Below are 22,500 nucleotides of genomic sequence, written 5' to 3'. Positions count from 1 at the left end.
TTATCTCTAATGAGATCTGACAATCTCATTCGTAACCTACAGTGGCCCCTCTGGAAGTGGAGTTTGGGATTCGTCAGGGGTGTGTGTGCGCGTGTGTGTGTGTGTGGGCCCGTTTGTGCATGTATGTTGTGTTTGAATGAATATGTACTGTAGTTGGTGAGAGAAAGGCCACACAACTCTTTCCCGCATGGAGCCTCAAGGACAGTGACCCCTAGTGTTCATCCAATCAGACCATTTGTCTGCAGTGTGACAACAAGTCTGAGCCAAGGTACTCAGGGAGGTCCACATCTAGGATGCGCCATTTGGCATGCAACGCTTAAAGGAAAGATTCACCCATGTTATATCGTGTTTGTGCATCTCTGAGTGATGTTCTATCAATTCCCAGGGTCATTTCACGTTTTCATATATATCTGAGCTGTTCACTCAGTATCTCCGCACAAATGTGGTGAGACTACAACTACCAGCAATCCAACCACCTGCAATGATAAAAATACTTCTCTTTTGTGTGCCGCAGTCTGGTCTAGTAGTAGCGCTGCCGACTCTGGATCATACATTCCCCCTAGTGGGATTAGGTTAAACCCCGCCTGCACCTTCATATCTCTGTTCCTCAACCCATCTGTCTACCCCTCTCACTTGTGACTTTCTATCTCTACCCATCTGTCTACCCCTCTCACTTGTGACTTTCAATCTCTACCCATCTGTCTACCCCTCTCACTTGTGACTTTCTATCTCTACCCATCTGTCTACCCCTCTCACTTGTGACTTTCTCTCTCTACCCATCTGTCTACCCCTCTCACTTGTGACTTTCTATCTCTACCCATCTGTCTACCCCTCTCACTTGTGACTTTCTATCTCTACCCATCTGTCTACCCCTCTCACTTGTGACTTTCTATCTCTACCCATCTGTCTACCCCTCTCACTTGTGACTTTCAATCTCTACCCATCTGTCTACCCCTCTCACTTGTGATTTTCTATCTCAACCCATCTGTCTACCCCTCTCACTTGTGACTTTCTATCTCTACCCATCTATCTACCCCTCTCACTTGTGTCTTTCTATCTCAATAGAATGTGATTTCAATAATAAAAATGAAAATAATAATTATCTTCTGTGATTCACATCTGAGGCACCGACTGCATAACTTGACATGAAGTCATCTGATCTGCCACGGCATGGCGGTGTTTACTATTTAGGTGAGTGGTAGTGGCAGATTAAGACTTCGGGTCAGGATATCGGTTGTGTTTGTGTTCCTCGCTCACTCACCGGGAGTTATGGGAACGACCAGGGTGAGCCAACACCTTTGTTTATCTGAGAGGAACACATTGTCTCTCTGTGACTCTATGTTCCCTGAAACTGCCGTAACCAATCCATCTCCCGGACATCTCTACGACGTCTTTGCCACCATGGTTACCGGTAATTGATCTGTATTTGGACAACAGATGGAACAGAACGATAGCAACTGATATTTGAGTGAGTAAATACGGGAATGTATGAATACAGTAATTAAGAGAAAATGAGCGGAAAGAACAGACGAATTATCGCGCATGGTGGCGCTCGGGGAATCGGGTCTTGTGCTACTATTCTTCAACCGCGGCTGGGCTGCTGCACTAGAACCAACAGTAGATAAATAAACAGCACAATGGAAGATAAACAGCGCTGCATCATTCTCTGAGGACGGCTGTTTGAAATTCCATTGAGCAGCTATGATTATCTATTAAAACTTGATCATTCGGTAAATTAACACAATTCGTGTCCACACCTGAAGGAGAGAGGTGAGGTTTAATGACCTAAGGTGTAACCTGGCACTATACATATATGAGAAGAACAGGGAAAATAGACATACTGTATGTAGTTCTCTGGGTAACACGTTATAATAAGATGCACACTAGCCCATCCGATTTGGCCATAAGACATTAACATTCATGGGTGTTCATCATGTTCATCATCATATAACCTCGTTATTGTTATTTGTATTGTGTTACTTTTTTATTGTTACTTTTTATTTTAGTCTACTTGGTAAATCTTTTCTTAACTCTTCTGTTGGATAAGGGCTTGTAAGTAAGCATTTCACGGTAAAATCTACACTTGTTGAGATACTCTTAATGATCGGCTATGAAAAGCCAACTGACATTTACTCCTGAGGTGCTGACCTGTTGCACCCTCGACAACTACTGTGATTATTATTATTTGACCATGCTGGTCATTTATGAACATTTGAACATCTTGGCCGTGTTCTGTTATAATCTCCACCCGGCACAGCCAGAAGAGGACTGGCCACCCCTCATAGCCTGGTTCCTCTCTAGGTTTCTTCCTAGGTTTTGGCCTTTCTAGGGAGTTTTTCCTAGCCATCGTACTTCTACACCTGCATTGCTTGCTGTTTGGGGTTTTAGGCTTGGTTTCTGTACAGCACTTTGAGATATCAGCTGATGTAAGAAGGGCTATATAAATAAATTAGATTTTGATTTGTATTCGGTGCATGTGACAAATAAAGTTTGATTTGATCATATACATTTGCTTTTAAAAATTACTCTTTTTGTGCATCCTGGCAACGTGACCAAAACCTTTCCTAATATTCATGAATATGACTCTACTGTATAAGTCTGTTTTGAATAGATGTACAGTCTGCTTTTTAAATGATAATGAGCCTCAGTGACAATACACGGAGCTGAAGAGAACCACATAAACATAATGATATAATATAATAAAATATGCCATTTGGCAGACACTTTTATCCAAATGTATGTATACATTTCTGTATGGCTGGCCCCAGTGGAAACAACAAGTGCACATCAAGTACCACGCTGTGTCCAATAGCCAACCACAACAAAAAGAACAACAATATTTTGTTATCTTACCTTGATGACACCCCTCCCCCTGTCCTCGCCATAATTGGTCCCCAGGATCTCAAAGTAGATGTTGGGGTTGGTTCCGTTGTCGGTAAACTCCAGGAAGCCGGTCAGACCACTCACTCCAGACTGTACGGGAAAGACACAAAGTCAGAGTGCTGTCAAAATGGACAAAGCACATAGTCCTGTTGAGATCGAAACAAGTCCTGATGAGACCGAGTCTATCCTAATATGGTCACCGTACACATGATTAGTAAGATCAAAGACACTACAATGAATGTAGTCCCTGAGAAAGTTAGAGAACATTTCAAATGGACCATATAAAAGATCTCCTGTCACACTGGATACTTCTATCTGCTATTTCACGAGCCCAATGGGAGAAATAGGTGATATATAGTAAGTAGCAAGACATCATCAATCCTCCAGCCTAGATCACCTGGTTGGAAAGCGTGGGGTTTTCTGAAGACAATCCCTCTCGCTTTGATGTCTTCGATTGATGTGTGCAGAGGTCATGAATCAACAAATTCTCTGCCTCGCTCCCCCCGCTCCCCTTTCATCATTCAGCCTGCAGTGCACCTGCACTGAAGGTATTCTGCGGCGCTGTGTTCGAGAACGCGACTGCCCCGAGCCACAACGAATCCGCTCACGTTGGGAAACAGATTTATTCATCTTCATGCAGCCCATTACATTATCATAATGATAATAATCGCCTGTTGGTAGTCTACTCTTATTGGGGTCTCATTTGCAAAACGAGAGCTGGCTTTACAAACCCCTTTTCGCCAGAGAGGGCCTTGGCCGCCACAAACAAAGCGCAACACCATGCCTAGCCTTTCATCTCTCCAACATCACAAACGAGTGCAGAGACCCTCCTCAACACCCCCCCCCCCCCACTCTCTCTTTACCGCCTGTCTGGCACATTGTCCTCTACAGCAGGTGCAATTACACAGCAGGTGCAATTACCACAAAGATAATTGTTGTGAATGTATTGCACCAATACCGAGCTGACAGGAATAATTAGCTGGCCAATTATGAGAGCTGATGAGCAGTATCCAGACGAGTTCACCTTAACGCAGGCATTGAAAAGCCAATAAACAGCCAGTTCCCCTAATAAAGCTGTAGAACAGTGATCCAGTGAGGACACCCTAGGGAATGAAAAATGGGTCCATTACATCGCTGGCTTACAGTACAATAACAAGGTTCACGCCACATTAACATCACCTATACACAGTTATTACAATTAAAAACTGGAGGAGAGAACACCTCACACAAACACAGAGGCCCAGGGCTGGATGGAGAGGGACTGAATCAATGGGACTTGGCTTTTGCAGGCTCACCATCCCTATAGCAGGGCCGGTGTCACTTTCACTGAATGCTCACGCAGCTCATGGCAGAGGGCAGGGTGTGAGGACGCCACTGTTTGTGTGTGTGTGTGAATGTGTGAGAGAGTGTACTGTGTGTGTGTGGGCACGTGCATGCCCATTTGTTTGTGCAGACACATGTCGACAGGTACAGTACACCCCCCAGGAGCAAAGGCCACAGGGATGGAGAAGGTGATAACATCCCATCCTAGCCTCCTGCACCAACACAGCAGCTCTGGAGAGCACAATGTCACCTCAACACGGCAACAACAACCCCAACAGGGTATTATTCAATGCCCAAGACAGCGCCCCTACAGTGTCTCCCTATCCATTTCAAAGATCTCCTTTGAGAGAAAAGTGGAGGAAGAAGAGATGAGTTCCAACATTGAAGGGCTATCCCTTGTCTGTCAATTGTCTTTCACATAATGTAGTGTGCATATGATCTATAGCAGCATTGCACCTTGTCAGGTAGCGCAAAGACAGAACACAGCTTAACATAGTTGTGTTCCAAATGGCACCCTTTCCCTACGTAGTGCACTGCTTTTGACCATGACCCATAGGGCTACATAGGGAATAGGGTGTCATTTGGGACAAGGTCCATGCCACTCTTGCTTGACATATTCTTTACACAGATGAATCAACATTCCTATCATATTGTCCAATCAAATCATATCAAATTGTATTGGTCACATACACATATTTAGAAGATGATATTGTGGGTGTAGCGAAATGCTTGTGTTCCTTGCTCCAGTGCAGTAGTATCTAACAATTCACAATAATGCACACAAATCTAAAGTAAACAAATGGAATTAAGAAATATATCAATATTAGCTTGAGCAATGTGGGTGTGGCATTGACTACAATATAAAATACGGTATAAACATATGAGATGAGTAAAGCAGTATGCAAACATTATTAAAGTGACTAGTGTTCCATTATTAAAGTGGCCAGTGATTCAAAGTCTATGTAGGGCAGCAGCCTCTAAGGTGCAGGGTTGCGTAACCTTGTGGAAGCCGGCTAGTGATGGCGATTTAACAGTCTGATGGCCTTGAGTTAGAATATGTTTTTCAGTCTCTCAGTCCCAGTTTTGATGCACCTGTACTGACCTAGTCTTCTGGATGATAGCGGGGTGAACAGGACGTGGCTCGGGTGGTTGATGTCCTTGATGATCTTTTTGGCCTTCCTGTAACACCAGGTGCTGTAGGTGTCCTGGAGGGCAGGTAGTTTTCCCCCGGTGATGCGTTGGGCAGGCAACACCAGCATCTGGAGAGCCCTGCGGTTGCGGGCCACGCAGTCATGGGTGAACAGGGAGTACAGGAGAGGGCTGAGCACTCACCCTTGTGGGGCCCCTGTGTTAAGGATCAGCAAAGTGGAAGTGTTGTTTCCTACCTTCACCACCTGGGGGCGGCCTGTCAGGAAGTTGCATAGGGCGTGGTTCAGACTCAGGGCTCCGAGCTTAATGATGAGGTTAGAGTGGACTATGGGGTTGAATGCTGAGCTATAGTCAATGAACAGCATTCTGAAATAGGTATTCCTCTTGTCCAGATGGAATAGGGCAGTGTGCAGTGCAATGGCGATTATATTGTCTGTGGATCTATTGGGACGGTAAGCAAATTGAAGTGGGTCTAGGGAAGGGGTAGGCAACTCCAGTCCTCGAGGGCCTGATTGGTGTCACACTTTTCTCCATCCCTAGCAAACACAGCTGATTAATCAAATTGCATTCCAAACTGAAGATCATGATTAGGTGATTATTGGAGTCAGGTGTGTTAGCTGGGGCTGAGGCAAAACCGTCGAGGACTGGAATTGCCCACCCCTGGTCTAGGGTGTCAGATAAGGTAGAGGTGATATGATTCTTAACTAGCCACTCAAAACACTTTATGATGACAGAAGTGAGTGCTACGGGGTGATTTAGTTCAGTTATCTTTGCTTTCTTGGGTACAGGAACAATGGTGGACATCTTGAAGCAAGTGGGGACAGCAGACTGAGATAGGGAGATATTGAATATGTCTGTAAACACTCCAGCCATCTGGTCTGCGCATATGCTTTGAGGACGCAGCTAGGGATGACGTCTTGGCGGGCAGCCTTGTAAGGGTTAACATGCTTAAATGTCTTATTCACATCAGCCACGGAGATGGACAGCCCACAGTCCTTGGTAGCGGGCCGCGTCGGTGGCTCTGTGCTTGTCCGGAAGCAAGACGTCGGTGTCCGCGACGTGGCTGGTTTTCCCTTTATAGTCCGTGATTGTCTATAGACCCTGCCACATACGTCTTGTGTCTGAGCCGCTGAATTTATGCCTGTTTGATTGCCTTACGGAGGGAATAACTACACTGTTTGCCATGGTTAAATGCAGTGGCTCGCGCTTTCAGTTTTGTGCGGATGTTTCCATCTATCCACGGTTTCTGGTTTGGGTAGGTTTTAATAGTCACAGTGGGTACGACATCTCCTATACACCTCCCGATGAACTTAGTCACTGTATTCATCAATGTTATTCTCAGAGGCTACCTGGAATATATCCCAGTCCACGTGATCAAAACAAGCTTGAAGCATGGATTCCCATTGGTCAGACCAGCGGTGAATAGTCCTTAGCACTGGTACTTCCTGTTTGAGTTTCTGTCTATAGGAAGGGAGAAGCAAAATGGAGCCATGATCAGATTTGCCGAAGGGAGGGTGGGGGAGGGCCTTGTAGGCATTTCGAAATGTTGAGTAGCAGTGGTCTAATGTTTTTCCAGAGTGAGTACTACAGTCAATGTTTTGGTAGAACTTCGGTAACAACATTTTCCATCCCTCACTCCAAGCATTATACAGGACATGGAAATACAATCTCATGCATATATTTAATGTATCCTATGGATGTACATAATATGATGTACAGTATACGGAATAAGCCAGAACTAGGAGTTTGTCATAACCTCATCGTGACCTGACGGCCTTTGTTGTATTCAAGAAAAATGCCTGTCCCTAAGAATAACCTAAGAAGGTCCGGAGTCCTGCTGTTTTTCTGCTCTACCTGATAAGTAAATGCACCCACCTTGATTTCCAGGGATAAATCAGTCCTTGATTAGAGGGGAAGAATGAAAATCAGCAGTGGAACTGGCTTTGAGGTACAGGTTTTGAATTGACCTGCCCTATATGGACCAGTACCTTTTTGACGTTGTCTAGCATGGGGCGCCCGCCTTGCCAGGGCTTGGAGTTCTTGCGGATGCAGGTGAGGCTGGCCATGCTGTGCCACTTCCTGTCCTCCAGTTTCCTGTGGAAGGTGTTGGCCAATAGCAGCACCGTGTCGTAGATGTAGCGGTTGGTTATCTTGCAACAAAAGAGAGGGAGGGAGGACAGAGGAAGAGGAAGTGAGACAAAATAAGGGAAGAGAAGAGAAGATTAAGACGCAGACGAAGAGCAGGGTGACATGAAAGACAGAAAGAGGGAGAAAGGGAGAAGAAAACGACAGGAAAAGGAGTTTATTATTAGAAGTTATTACCAGTGGAACAAAAGAAAAGTGGTAGTCAGAGCGGTGAAGGAAGAAAATTGGGAACTGGAAAGAGAAATTCACAGCAGACGTATCTAGTGGTATTGCAGTAAGTGAAACCAAGATGATGTGTATATTCATGTTCCTCGGCGTAGAAACCCAAAGGCTATGATTCAAATGACACCCTATTCCCTGTAAAGTGCATTACCTTTGACCAGAGCCCTATGAGCCCTGGTCAAAAGTAGTGCACTATACAGGGAATAGAGTGCAATTTCGGATGCAGGCTAAGTAAGCTCCGCACCCTTCTGAAAGCTGCTGTGACGGCTGGCAGTGAAACATGCAGTGATCATAAGGAGCAGGCAGCCTCGGCTGGCATCATTTGAAAGAAAATTGATGGGTGCGCTCGCATCATTTCAACAGTTCTTTGATCATCTGTAAAGAAACAACACCTAACACCTGTCATTTGTAGCTACATCTCTGATGTCCTCGGAAAACGTCCCCCTCTAACTACTGTTTGAGTTACACATCCAGACTGCTCCCGTTTCCGGGTAAATGGAAAAGGCCCCAGAATGATTCAAGCAGCTTTAACATTTCTCGTTGGCTTTGTCTAAGCTCAGCCTTTAAAATCTCCACAAAGCAAATCGCGCCACATTCTTTCCTTTTAAAGGTTAAGAATGATGACACCTTATTCCCTATATAGTGCACTACTTTCGAGGGGCCCACACAAAAGCAGTGCACTAGGGAATAGGATGCTATTTGGCACACACAAAGACGCATGGGGAGAGAGAGAGAGAGGAGAGTAAATTCGGGCCCTGATTGATTGCGCTGTGATTTAGCAGGAGTGTTGTCTCCATTTTAATGAGAATGTAATAAATAGAGTAGAGAGTGGCCATTAGATTTGCCGTTGTTTATTAGCCTGCAACGCTCCGGCACACTTGACACAATATTGAGTGCCCCGGCGTTCCAGCGCCCACTGGGGATGAGGAACGAGCGTGGCATCTCCCTGACATAGGCTTTTACAGCAGAGAAAGGTCAACAATGCATCAGTGCTATGACAGGTTTTGCAACCCAAATGGCATCCTATTCTCTACATAGTGCACTACAGGTAACGGAAACACTTGAGTAAATGAGGGATATAAAGTATATTGAAAGCAGGTGCTTCCACACAGGTCTGGTGCCGGAGTTAATTAAGCAATTACCATCGCATCATGCTTAGGGTCATGTATAAAAATCCATTATTTTAGCTACCATGGCTATGTCTTCATAGGATAACAATGCCCCCATCCACAAGGGACAAGTGGTTACTGAATGGTTTCATGAGCGTGTAAATGATGTAAACCATATGTCATGGCATTCTGGTCTCAACTCAATTAAACACTTATGGGAGATTCTGGAGCAGCACCTGAGCAGCACATGTTTTCCACCAACATCAACAACTCATTTCTTGTGGAAGAACGGTCTCGCATCCATCCAATAGAGTTCCAGACACTAGTAGAATCTATGCCAACGTACATAGAAGCTGTTCTGGCTTGTGGTGACCCAAAGCCAAATTAAGACACTTTATGTTGCTGTTTCCTTTATTTTGGCAGTTATCTGCCCTTTTGACCAGAGCCCAATGGGTTCCCCTATGGGCCTAGGTCAAAAGTAGTGCACTTTATAGGTAAAATGGTGCAATTTGGGATGCAGCCAGGCTCCCATTCAAAACACAACTCCTGTTTTAGTATGCTGGGTGATTGTACTGTTGCTTCCAACCACATCATTAATAATAATAATGATTAGGAATAATGGTTTAAATGCTGCGGATATTCGCGGAGAAAATGTTCCGATAATTTAAACCTATGCATGGTGGGTGGATGGCGCTTTAGTTCCATTCATCACACACACACGTAGGCACATACGCACATGCACACACAGACAACTGCACTTGCGCACACACACACACGGAACAGACAATACCAATTACATTGAGTGGGGCGCTGGATGAAAACACACAAAATGACTCGTACAAAATGACTGGAACTTGGTAAGCGTGTATTTTTCTTTGCTGTTCTCTCCATTCCAAAGCAAAAAACACTAGTAATGAGGGATCAGGATGTGTTTGTACTGGGTTGTGACAAAGGATTCTTAGTCTGCAGCTTCAAGGTAAATGCTCTAGAAAATGGCCAAAATGAACTGTCTGAGCACTATGTATTCAGAAAAATGACAAAGCTTCCAGTGCCCTAACTGCTCCATAGGGACTGGTCCACAGACAGAATAAAAAGAGCAACAACCCGAAGAGAGAGGGAAAAAAGCATGACAGTGAATCCTCTTGACTCTGAAGAAACACTATTGTTATTCCTGGCCGTCTGTGTTTTCAGCCACAGCGGGAAAAATAAGCATTTGACTTGTGTGAAATTAATGGTGGGTCGAGGGAGGGGGGCGAGGGAGGGTTGGTTTGGCCTGGGTAGCTAGAATGCCAGAGTGGATGCACTGGAGCTAAACAACTATTGTGTGTGTGTGTGTGTGCGCTGGGGAGGTATCTAGTTAGGGGGGGACAAAGCTGAGTTAAAGGCCAACATCTGGTGGTCATGTAAATTCTGGGAGCGTGAGGAGCGGCAGTGGCTGCAATCCAGAAGGGGACAAGGAGTGTGTGTGCGTGAGTGTGTGTGCGTGAGTGTGTGTGCGTGAGTGTGTGTGCGTGAGTGCGTGAGTGTGTGTGCGTGAGTGTGTGTGCGTGAGTGTGTGTGCGTGAGTGCGTGAGTGTGTGTGCGTGAGTGTGTGTGCGTGAGTGTGAGTGTGTGTGCGTGAGTGTGTGTGCGTGAGTGTGTGTGCGTGAGTGTGTGTGCGTGAGTGCGTGAGTGTGTGTGCGTGAGTGTGTGTGCGTGAGTGCGTGAGTGTGTGTGCGTGAGTGTGTGTGCGTGAGTGTGTGTGCGTGAGTGCGTGAGTGTGTGTGCGTGAGTGTGAGTGTGTGTGCGTGTGTGTGCGTGAGTGTGTGTGCGTGAGTGTGTGTGCGTGAGTGCGTGAGTGTGTGTGCGTGAGTGTGAGTGCGTGTGCGTGAGTGTGTGTGTGTGAGTGTGTGTGCGTGAGTGTGTGTGCGTGAGTGTGTGTGCGTGAGTGTGTGTGCGTGAGTGTGTGTGTGTGAGTGTGTGTGCGTGAGTGTGTGTGCGTGAGTGCGTGAGTGTGTGTGCGTGAGTGCGTGAGTGTGTGTGCGTGAGTGTGAGTGTGTGTGCGTGAGTGTGTGTGTGTGAGTGTGTGTGCGTGAGTGTGTGTGCGTGAGTGTGTGTGAGTGTGTGTGCGTGAGTGTGTGTGAGTGCGTGAGTGTGTGTGCGTGAGTGTGTGTGCGTGAGTGTGAGTGTGTGTGCGTGAGTGTGTGTGAGTGTGTGTGCGTGAGTGTGTGTGTGTGAGTGTGTGTGCGTGAGAGTGTGAGTGTGTGTGCGTGAGTGCGTGTGCGTGAGTGTGAGTGTGTGTGCGTGAGTGTGTGTGAGTGTGTGTGCGTGAGTGTGTGTGCGTGAGTGTGTGTGTGTGAGTGTGTGTGCGTGAGTGTGTGTACGTGAGTGCGTGAGTGTGTGTGCGTGAGTGTGTGTGCGTGAGTGTGAGTGTGTGTGCGTGAGTGTGTGAGTGTGTGTGTGTGAGTGTGTGTGCGTGAGTGTGTGTGTTTGTGTGAGTGTGTGTGTGTGAGTGTGAGTGTGAGTGTGTGAGTGTGTTTGTGTGAGTGTGTGTGCGTGAGTGTGTGTGCGTGTGTGTGCGTGAGTGCACCAGAACTCCCCAGAATAAAAAATAATAATAATAATTTGACCTACTGGAATTTTGTGTTTAAGGGGTTTAAGGTTAAGGTTAGGTTAGAATTAGTGTTAGGGTTAGAATCAGGTTTAGCGTTAGGAGCTAGGGTTAGGGTTAAGGTTAAAGTTAGGTTAGGTTTTCAGGTTAAGGTTAGGATAAGGGTTAGGTTTAGGGTTAGTATTTTGAAAATAGCATTTTGAATGGGACTGAATTGTGTGTCCCCACAAGGTTAGTTATACAAGACTGTGTGTGTGTGTGTGTGTGTGTGAAGGGGGAGAAAGAGTGGTCAGGCAGACCCAGATGATGCGCTCCAGCGCAGTGTGAAATTGGGCTTCTTCTGGGCCACTCTTCTGACCGCTGAGCTGCTCCAGCTCCACACTGACAGACAAAACAGGCCTAAATGCACCACTCACCACTGCACCGGGCACACACTGTCCTCCACTGACTGCCCCTGCTCTCTGTCTGTCCCTGTCTGTCCCCTCAGCACTTCACAACACACTCAACACTGTCTGTCTGTACGTCTGCCTGCTTGTCTGTTTGTCTGTGTCAGACAGCAAGCCAGCCTGCCTTCCTGCATGCCTTTCTGTATGAAAGGTTTATCGGTCTGTCTGATGTGTCAGTTTTTACTGAAAAAAATAATAATATGCCTCTTACTTCTATGCCTCTTACGAAGCACAGTCTCTACGTGTCACTGATATAACCTGAAGCAGTGGGTACAATGTGCACCTTCAGGAGTAATTCACTGGACAGTGTCTCTCAACATTTCATACAAGCTGTACATCTCCATCACCGGAACACTACCATTCACCTTCACTGACCTGTCACCGCAAGATACATTACTCAAAGCCTTTGGTTGTTACATTTTACATTTCACAAGATCTATCCCTCTAGGCTTCTCTACATACACACATAAATCAATGGTATATTAATGACACTACATATTGTGGTTTGACACTAGCCATACAATAAGATAATGGGGAACAAATTATTTTTCCTCCCTTCCTTTGCTGTATTTGAGGGCTTGATGTACAACAATAATTGTATACACATATTGCTGCCCCGGGACAAATGTAAAAAAAAAACTTTCAAAAACAACAACAACAGAGAAATTACATGCCACATTTCCATGATAATATTGCAATGAGTTATGATGTTTGATACAGACAAGATGTGGGCCCACTTTCCAAAAAATGTATTAGCATGTCGGGGGGAGAAAACAAACCTGGGGCACGTGGCAACAATGTTGGTGCCATCGCTTTGGTCAAAGGTAATGCACTATATAAGGACTATGGTTCCATTTGGTACACAGCTTTGGTGTGTGTGTTACCTCCAGTGTCTGAGCCTTGGGGTCTTTGGGGTCACAGAGGGAGGTGTTGATGCGGTGGTTGTGCTTGACACAGCGCTGGCTGGTGTTCTGGGGCAGGGGGAAGATCTGCCTGATCAGAGTCAGACGCCCGATAGACTTCATAACCAGCTCCTGGACGTCCTGGTCTGAGATCTCCTGCAGGAGCACAAAAGAAGACACATGAACACAGACAGACACACAAAATAAATCAAGCCTGCCAGAGAAGTCACATAAACATCCATGCTAAAAAGGCATCCTGTAACTTATATTGCATTATACTGTATATGAGACCAGACAAAGGAAAAAAGTAACAATGACACCATTAATAAAGTACAATTTTACAATACATTATGATACAGAAAATAGGCTTTACTGTGTCAAGCCTTAAATTTGTACAACCTAGCAGATTTGCACTTCTTCACCACCGCACACACACACACACACACACACATATACAGGCAGACGTACTGCAGGCCGACGTTTTGCCCCAAAAACATCTCTCCCTGTTTTGCTCTGGGCACGCAGAGCACGGGGAGCAGGGTCTGATGAGTTGATGAGAGCAGAAGGTAGCTCCAAAATCCAACCAAGCTGCATGACATTGGCGATGGTGACCACATCCTAGGAACACACACCGCTCATATCATTGCTCTGGTGGCCATTCTCCACATCCAAACAGACCGCAACTATACACCTGCCAGCCCAAAATATTCCACCAAGGAAAATGTAAGAAGCGATTATCTCGCAAAGCTCTGAAAAGTTCTCAAATGCAGAACTTACCACCAAAAAAAAGCATTGACATGCCCCGAGCGTTCAAGGAAATAAACATTGTCGGGGAGGTATTAACAAGAGCACACACTCATCGGAAGTGCTGGAACTCATTAACTGACAAAACGTCAACTACTTTGACTTTCAGTGGACAGGTGGACTAAAAGCTCTCGGAATGTTAGTGCGTGTAAATGATTGGGACACGACTGGGCTTAATGACAGTTCTGAATTGGTCCAGGCTCCTTTCTTCACAATTACCCTGTCTAGGTTACATGACATATCAGCCATGCCGAGGAGTCCATATTACAAGTAGAACGTCATCTAACTTGACATCTAATACTTGTGGACAAAATGCTAAGGCGATTGCAAAATCAAATCAAATCAAATTCCATTGGTCACGTACACACGGTCAGCAGATGTTCATGCGAGTGTAGCGAAATGCTTGTGTTTCTAGTTCCGACCGTACAGTAATAACCAACGAGCGACCTAACCTAACAATTCCACATGTCAAATAGGAGGGCGGGTTCATCTCTCCATAGACCAGCAATATTACATCTACAGGAGGTCCAGGACTGTATTGTCACCTAGTATGTTTAATAACAAGTTGATGCCACTACCTACACTGTTCAGTCTGTTGAAGTAATGCTATCAATCTGTTATAGTTTGGTCTTACAGACATGTTCTTTAGCTTTGAATCCCTACCCTATCCAAGGATTCAGGTTGGTGTAAAAAACATTTGGGCTCTTTCGACACCCAGAGTGCTATCCTAGAAAGGTACGATCCGGCCTTCCATGTAACATGTGACTCTCTGGCTATGGCTCAATAGGTTGTTTTCAATAAAAACGTCACAATAAGGTTAGAGCGTTCAATTTGGCTGCTGGGGGCAAGGAGACCCACAGCTCCGCTTAAGACCATTGACAACCGTGTGCTGTGTTCAAGGGATTGTTCAATAAATTTGGTTGTAATATCATAGTCAGACCTACATATTTGCGGTTATTCCATGCAAAACAATTGCGCACATTTAGCTCGATCATCAGCGTGCTACAGATCGTAACTGCTTGCATTTATGGCCGGTAAACATCATTTGATTTCCGACTATGCCCAATAGGTGATGATATTAAAACCAAATAGTTCTAACATTTATTTAACGATCCCTTGAAAACGGCACGTAGTTGTCAATGGTTGTAGCGGAGCTGGGGCTCTTCTTGCCCCGCAGCAGCCAAATCGAAAGTATTGTGATGTTTCACTGAAAACAACGTGTTATCTGTCCTTCCTACCAGAGTGTGCACTTGTTCACTTCCCTTTACTGATCCGAAAGGAAATGACTGGTATAGGAATCTCCCACAAGCCCATGCCTCCACCAATCCACTGTTTGTGGGAAGTTGTGAATGAGTGCACATTTCAGGAGAAAGGATAGTATTGGGCCGCACACTCTAGGTCCCTCCAAACCATTCCCCATCCCCCAGCAGCCTAAATCCCCCCCCTGACTCAACTTTATCAGAGGAAGAAATGTCCCTCCGTCATCGGCAGACCCCATTTTAATTCCTCTTTAAGTGGGATTCTTTTTTTTCACACTTGTCAGTATTAGTTTGGATCAGTGCGTTGGCGTTTGTCCTCATTCGCCCACCACGTGAAACAAGCCAAACAGCAGGGGAGCAAGGGAGAGAGGGAGAAAGGGATGGAGGAAGAGAAGAGAGGGCAGAGCGTTCCAGACGCTCGTTTTCATGCCATACCCCACGTCCCCACATGCATACTGTATATAGAAGGGGAACGATCAATTATGAATGCTTCCGCTTTTCCCTCCGAAAAACGTCAGTGTGGTAAGTTGTAGATAAAGGAGAATTATTACAACCATAAGCCCTCATCCATATTAAAGTCAGAGAAAACCTGGCCCTTGCTGTCCTTTCGACACGAAACAAATGTTTTACTAGAAGTGGGATTCAAACGATGTTCCAGCAGTAACATGTGAAAACCAGTAAAAGCATGTATGTTTGTGAGCATTTTGAAGTATTTGGATTGTGAGCATGTTTGTATGCATTCATGCTTCTCCCCCCCACCCTCCCCTCTCAGTGTTCTGCAGTACCCCTACTGTGTTACCGTGGCAGACAACATGGCTGCCTCCGCACTGACCTCATTGATGATGATCCAGTGGCAGTCGAATGCCACGAGGTTCGTCTCCACAACCTGCACAGCACAACAACAGAGATAACATGTGTCAGTACATATTCAGGAATTCAACCACATATTCTTTGTCTACAGTATTTGTGTCTCTATCTGTCCATGTGTCTGTTTATTGTAAAGCGATGCCAGCGCCACTTTACCAGGTCAAATTCCCAGTAAAGGTGATTCTGAAAGGTACTTCTTAGTGATTAAGAAGTGCCCTACCTCTAATTTGTTATCAAAGGGCTTACGTGCCACGGTAGAAACAAAGAAAGTAAATGTCTAAAAGGGTGTTTTTGGAAATACCAAGGTTACGTGATCCCTGTAACCCACAGTACAAGTCTTTGATTAAAGGTATACAGCGTGACGGAGGAACCGAGGATGGATCAACGACATTGTAGTTACTCCACAATAGGAATCTAATTGACAGAGTGAAAAGAAGGAAGCCTGTACAGAATGGAAAATGATTCCAACGCATGCAGCCTGTTTGCAACAAGACACTAAAGTAATACTGCACATAATGCGGCAAAGCAAATTCAATTTTTGTCCTGGATAAGAAAAGGTGTTATGTTTGGGGAAAAATCCAACACAACACATTACTGAGTACCGTTCTCCATATTTTTTCAAGTATAGCGGTGGCTGCATCATTGAATGGGTATGCTTGTAATCTTTACGTTTTTCAGTATAGAAAAGAAACTAAGCACAGGCAAAATCAGCTTTTGGGAGATGAATTCACCTTTCATCACTGGAGTTGCTTACCAAAAAGACAGTGGACGTTCCTGAGTGGCCGAGTTACAGTTTTGACTTAAATCTGCTTGAAATCTATGGCAAGACCTGAAAATGGTTGTTTAGCAATGATCAACAAACAATTTGACCGAGTTTGGATTTTGAAAAGAATAATGGGCAAATATTTGCAAACATTTCTAAAAACATGTTTTCACTTGGTCATTATGGGTTATTATGTGTAGATGAATAAGAATAAATGTAATCCATTTTGAATTCAGACTGTAACACAACAAAATGTGGAATAAGTCAACGGGCATGAATACTTTCTGAAGGTACGGTAACTGTTTAAAAGTTACCTTTAACCTCATGGTGAAATCCCTGAGTGGTTTCCTTCCTCTACAGCAACTAGGTTAGTAAGGATACCTGTATATTTGTAGTGACTGGGTGTATTGATACAGCATCCAAAGTGTGATTAATAACTTCACCATGCTCAAAGGGATATTCACAGATTTATTTTATTTTCACCCATCTACCAATAGGTGCCCCTTTTTTTCATCTTTATTTTTATTTTAACAAGTCAGTTAAGAACAAATTCTTATTTTCAATGACGGCCTAGGAACTGCCTGTTCTGGGGCAGAACGACAGATTTGTACCTTGTCAGCTCGGGGATTTGAACTTGCAACGTTCCGGTTACTAGTCCAACGCTCAAACCACTAGGCTACCCTGCCGCCCCAGGGTATCCTGTAAATCCCACTTTCATTTTGAAATTATCTGACGATAACCTAATAGTAATTTATGGCATTTAGCAGCCACATTTATTCAATGCAATTTACAGTCATGTGTGCAAATAGGTTCGTATGTGTGGACCCAGCAGGAATCTAACCCACGACCTTTGGCATTGCAAGTGCCATGCTCTGCCAACTGAGCCACACAGGACCAACTTGTGTAATGAAAGACACTTCTGAAATAGGAATCTTTGAAGTGAATGACACTGTTACGCAGTGCGTGTTCACTTTCTGATGACTCTAACTGAAAGCTGTCAAGCTATTCAACAAACAGTTCTCTACCGTCTAGTTTCCATCATTTCCAGAGCTTATGTACATCATGGGATTTAGCCACAAATACTGTGCTGCTGGGGTTACCTTGCAATATGGAAATGCTCTAGTCTCTCATCAAAAACGGAGTACTCTTTGGGCAGCAAAAACAAAAAAACAAACAAAAAAATCGATGAATACTTTATGCAAACATGCATAAATATTTAAACATGCCAACTCTTAACTAACGTTAATATTTCGGCATCGTGGAGCAGCTAATGTTACAGTGTGAAGGGTGAACACTAACATTTGTGTAATTCTAGGGAACGGAAATTGCACCTGCTGCAACGCAAGATCAGGGCGGCGGCAATTTGGGTGGACGGCGGTAGGAGAGCACTTAAACACATACACACACGCAATTCCACACACACAAACATTGTGTGCTCAAATCAAATGTTATTTGTCAAATGTGCCGAATAGAACAGGTGTAGACCTCACAGTGAAATGCTGAATAGAACAGGTGTAGACCTCACAGTGAAATGCTGAATAGAACAGGTGTAGACCTCACAGTGAAATGCTGAATAGAACAGGTGTAGACCTCACAGTGAAATGCTGAATAGAACAAGTGTAGACCTTGCAGTGAAATGCTTACTTTCAAGCCCTTAACCAACAATGCAGTTAAGAAAAAAAGTGTTAAGAAAGTTTTTACTAAAATAAAATGAAGTAAAAAATCATATGTATGTACAGTATATATATAATTGAAAGAAAAGAATTAAGGAGCAACATTAAAATAATAGTAGCGAGGCTACATACAGGGGGTACTGTCAATGTGCGGAGGCACCGGTTAGTCGAGGTAATTAAGGTAATATGTACATGTAGGTAGAGGTAAAGTGGCTATGCATAGATAATAAACAGAGTAGCAGCAGTTTAAAAATGGGGGTGGGGTGGACAATTCAGAAAGTCTGGGTAGCCATTTGATTAGGTGTTCAGGAGTCTTATGGCTTGGTGGTAGAAGCTGTTAAGAAGCCTTTTGGATATAGAATTGGTGCTCCGGTACTGCTTGCCATGCGGTAGAAGAGAGAATAGTGTATGACTGGGGTGGCTGGAGTCTTTCACAATTTTTAGGGCTTTCCTCTGACACTGCCTGGTATAGAGGTCCTGGATGGCAGGAAGCTTGGCCCCAGTGATGTACTGGGCCTTATGCACTTACCTCTGTGGTGCCTTGCGGTCGGTGCAATAGAGATTGCGTCATTTGTGGATCTGTTGGGGCGGTATGCAAATTGGAGTGGGTCTAGGGTTGTCTGGGATGATGGTGTTGATGTGGCCATGACCAGCCTTTCAATGATGTATGAGTGATTCTGTTCACTCAAAAATCTCTCTCTCTCTTTGCACTGCTCTCTAAAGCTAAGGAGGTGACATTCCTTCCTCCTCTTTTCAACAAGTCTCCAGCACCCCATGTTTCTCCTGCTCAACGTGCCAGCACTGTAGGTCATTAAACCTAATTGTGTAGGTGACTAAAGTGGAGGTGTCATAAAACACTTTGGTCATAAACAAATGCAACAGCTGGAGAGTATGACGGTGGAGCGCTAATAGTGTTTTAATCTCCCCAAAGACTGAGGAAAACTTAATAATTACACTGGAGACAAGTCCCATAAAACAACCTGTCAATTGGAACATGTCTGAGACAGTGGGTTAAGGCCAACAGAGTGACAGAGAGCTTTCCACTCTCTCTTGGTCTGTCCCCTCTCTCTTCTTCACTTTCTCGCTGTCTCCCTCCCTCTCTCTGCCTTTCTCTCGGTCTCCCTCTCTCAAACTTCCTCTCGCTCTATTTGTTCTCTCCCTCTTTCTCTGTCACCCCCCCTCTCTGTCTCCCCCTCTCTCTATATTTGAATTTTTATTTTGTTTCACCTTTATTTAACCAGGTAGGCTAGTTGAGAACAAGTTCTCATTTACAACTGCAACCTGGCCAAGATAAAGCAAAGCAGTGTGACACAGACAACAACACAGAGTTACACATGGAATAAACAATAAACAAATCAATGACACAGTATAATTTTTTTTATCTATATACAGTGTGTGCAAAAGGCATGAGGAGGAAGGCAATAAATAGGCCATAGGAGCGAAAAGTTACAATTTAGCAGATTAACACTGGAGTGATAAATGAGCAGATGATGATGTGCAAGTAGAGATACTGGTGTGCAAAAGAGCAGAAAAGTAAATAAAATAAAAACAGAATGGGGATGAGGTAGGTAGATTGGGTGGGCTATTTACAGATGGACTATGTACAGCTGCAGCGAACGGTTAGCAGCTCAGATAGTTGATGTTTAAAGTTGGTGAGGGAAATAAAAGTCTCCAATAAAAGTCTCTCTATATATTCCTCTAATAATATCCTCTAACAATATTCCTCTACCTCCCTCTCTATGTCTCGCTCTGCGTCTCCCCCCTCCTTTAATTCAATCCAAATAGCTTTATTGGCATGATGTAACAATGTTCATAGTGCCAAAACGCACCTTGGAAATTATTAATTTACAATATTAACATAATTAAAGCATTTCTCTTACTCCCACTTCTTGTTCATGCTCTCTCTATCTCCCTCTCTCCACCTTGTCCATGAGTCACTCTGCCAGAAGGTAACCGTGACAACCAAGTCAGTGTCATCATGGTGAGTGCCATGATGACACTGGAGGCCTGTGTCAGATATGATGGGAACTATTTGACTTAATTCTCTCTCAGACATGATGGGAACTATTTGACTTAATTCTCTCTCAGACATGATGGGAACTATTTGACTTAATTCTCTCTCTCTCTCTTTCTTTACCTCTCTCTCTCTCTCTTTCTTTACCTCTCTCTCTCTCTCTCTTTCTTTACCTCTCTCTCTCTCTTTCTTTACCTCTCTCTCTCTCTCTCTCTTTCTTTACCTCTCTCTCTCTCTCTCTTTCTTTACCTCTCTCTCTCTCTCTTTCTTTTCTTTACCTCTCGCTCTCTCTCTCTTTCTTTACCTCTCTCTCTCTCTCTTTCTTTACCTCTTTCTCTCTCTCTTCTCTCTTTCTTTACCTCTCTCTCTCTCTTTCTTTACCTCTCTCTCTCTCTCTCTCTCTTTCTTTACCTCTCTCTCTCTCTCTCTCAAATTCAAATTCAAATTCAAGCTGCTTTATTGGCATGAAAAACATTGTGTCAATATTGCCAAAGCAACAATGTATACAATATACATTGTAACACAATTATAAATGATAGCAAATAATAATATAAAATGGTAGTAAATAATAATACAAAATTAAATACAAAAATAATAACAATAAAATGGTAACAGTCAATAGTAGAAATGTAATAAATATAATTATGGAAAATGAAACTATAACTAACTTATAACTAAATAACGGTCATCTTCTTCTTTATATCAATACTACAACTACAATCATCATTACTACGACTACTACTACCATCACTAAACTGTTATCACTACAATTACCAACCATATTTGGAATGATAAACATTAATAATTATAGTAATAACAATAATAGTAATAATAAGTAAGTTACTGTTTACTATGCAGATGTTATTATTCAGTGTCCCTCAGGCTATGGCAGGAAAAAACGTATTTGGCTGCAAGAGGAGCCATTGCTCCTTCGCCCATGAGTATTCTTAGTTTTTCCTCTGGGTTCAATTTGTAAAAATTTGGAATATATGTAGTCATTTCTGTGAATAATGAATCTCTTTGTGAGGAATATTTATCACAGTAAAGGAGAAAGTGCATCTCTGTCTCTACCTCCCCTGTCATGCAGTGACCACATACACGCTCCTCTTTGGGTAGCCATGTCTTTTTATGTCTGCCGGTTTCTATTGCCAATCGGTGGTCACTCAGCCTGTACTTGGTAAGGATCCGTCTCTGCTTCGTATCTCTGACAGAGTAGAGATAATCAGCCAATTCATATTCTCTGTTTAGGGTCAGATAGCAATTTAGTCGGCTTTGGGATTTTGTTTCGTTTTTCCAGTATTGTAAATATGATTCCTTTGATTGGTTCATGATTTTGCTTATTGGAATTCTTTCTTTTGAAGCAGTGCTGGTGTCTGCTTGGTTGGTGAGGTCCAACACCAGCTGACTGAGAGGACTCGTTTCTGGGCTCAGCTCTTGGGCTTGAAGTGCTTTAAATTGCAGACTCGAATTTGGACTTGAATTTAGATGTAGCCAAAATTTTAATGATCTTTTCTGTATCTTCATTATTACTGGAAAACGGCCCAATTCTGCCCTACATGCATTAGTTGGTGTATTTCTCTGGACTTGTAGGATTTTCCGACAGAATTCTGCATGTAGGGCTTCAATTGGATGTTTGTCCCACATTTTAAAATCCATTTTATTGAGTGGCCCCCAAACCTCACTTCCATAAAGTGCTATTGGTAGGATTACACTGTCAAATATTTTAGTCCAAATTTGAATTGGGATGTTGATTTTGAATAATTTCATTTTTATTGCATACATTGCTCTGCGGGCTTTTTCTTTGAGTGCATTCACTGCCATATTAAAGTTTCCCGATGCAGATATGGTCAGACCAAGGTAGGTGTAATTTTTTGTGTGTTCAATTAAGGTGTTGTTCAGGGTGAATTTACATTTGTGTTTCTGACATCTCGTTTTTTTTTTGAAAATCATGATTTTAGTTTTTTGAAATTTACTGCCAGGGCCCAATTATGGCAATATTGCTCCAGAATATTAATGTTTTGTTGAAGACCTTCTTTGGTTGGTGATAGAAGTACCAAGTCATCAGCATATAGCAGGTATTTCACCTCTGTGTCAAATAGTGTGAGTCCTGGGGCTGGAGATTGGTCCAACATATCTGCTAATTCATTGATATAAATGTTGAAAAGATTTGGACTCAAATTGCAGCCTTGTCTCACACCTCGACATTCTGAAAAAAATTCTGTTCTTTGGTTTTTGATTTTTATTGCACACTTGTTTTCTGTGTACATACATTTTATTAAGTCATACACCTTACCACCAAGCCCACTTTGTAGAATTTTGTAGAATAGCCCTTCGTGCCAAATCGAATCAAA

At 43.6% G+C, this 22,500-nt stretch overlaps 1 protein-coding gene across 1 annotated transcript in view; it reads right to left on the bottom strand.

The window, feature by feature from the left end:
- The window catches only part of grid2 (glutamate receptor, ionotropic, delta 2), a 355,133-nt gene that overhangs the window by 183,671 nt on the left and 148,962 nt on the right, over nucleotides 1–22,500 (bottom strand). Inside the window, exons 4-7 of the mRNA XM_065026484.1 lie at nucleotides 15,665–15,718; nucleotides 12,752–12,925; nucleotides 7,344–7,505; nucleotides 2,854–2,973 (exon numbers count right to left, since the gene is read on the bottom strand). Of these exons, the coding sequence (XP_064882556.1) occupies nucleotides 2,854–2,973; nucleotides 7,344–7,505; nucleotides 12,752–12,925; nucleotides 15,665–15,718 (510 nt within the window). The remainder of the gene's footprint in view (nucleotides 1–2,853; nucleotides 2,974–7,343; nucleotides 7,506–12,751; nucleotides 12,926–15,664; nucleotides 15,719–22,500) is intronic.

Source organism: Oncorhynchus nerka, linkage group LG13 (genome assembly GCF_034236695.1).
Source record: "Oncorhynchus nerka isolate Pitt River linkage group LG13, Oner_Uvic_2.0, whole genome shotgun sequence".
Lineage (NCBI taxonomy): Eukaryota > Metazoa > Chordata > Actinopteri > Salmoniformes > Salmonidae > Oncorhynchus > Oncorhynchus nerka.
The sequence above is the reverse complement of the archived record's forward strand: the minus strand, read 5'-3'. Positions and strand labels throughout refer to the sequence as shown.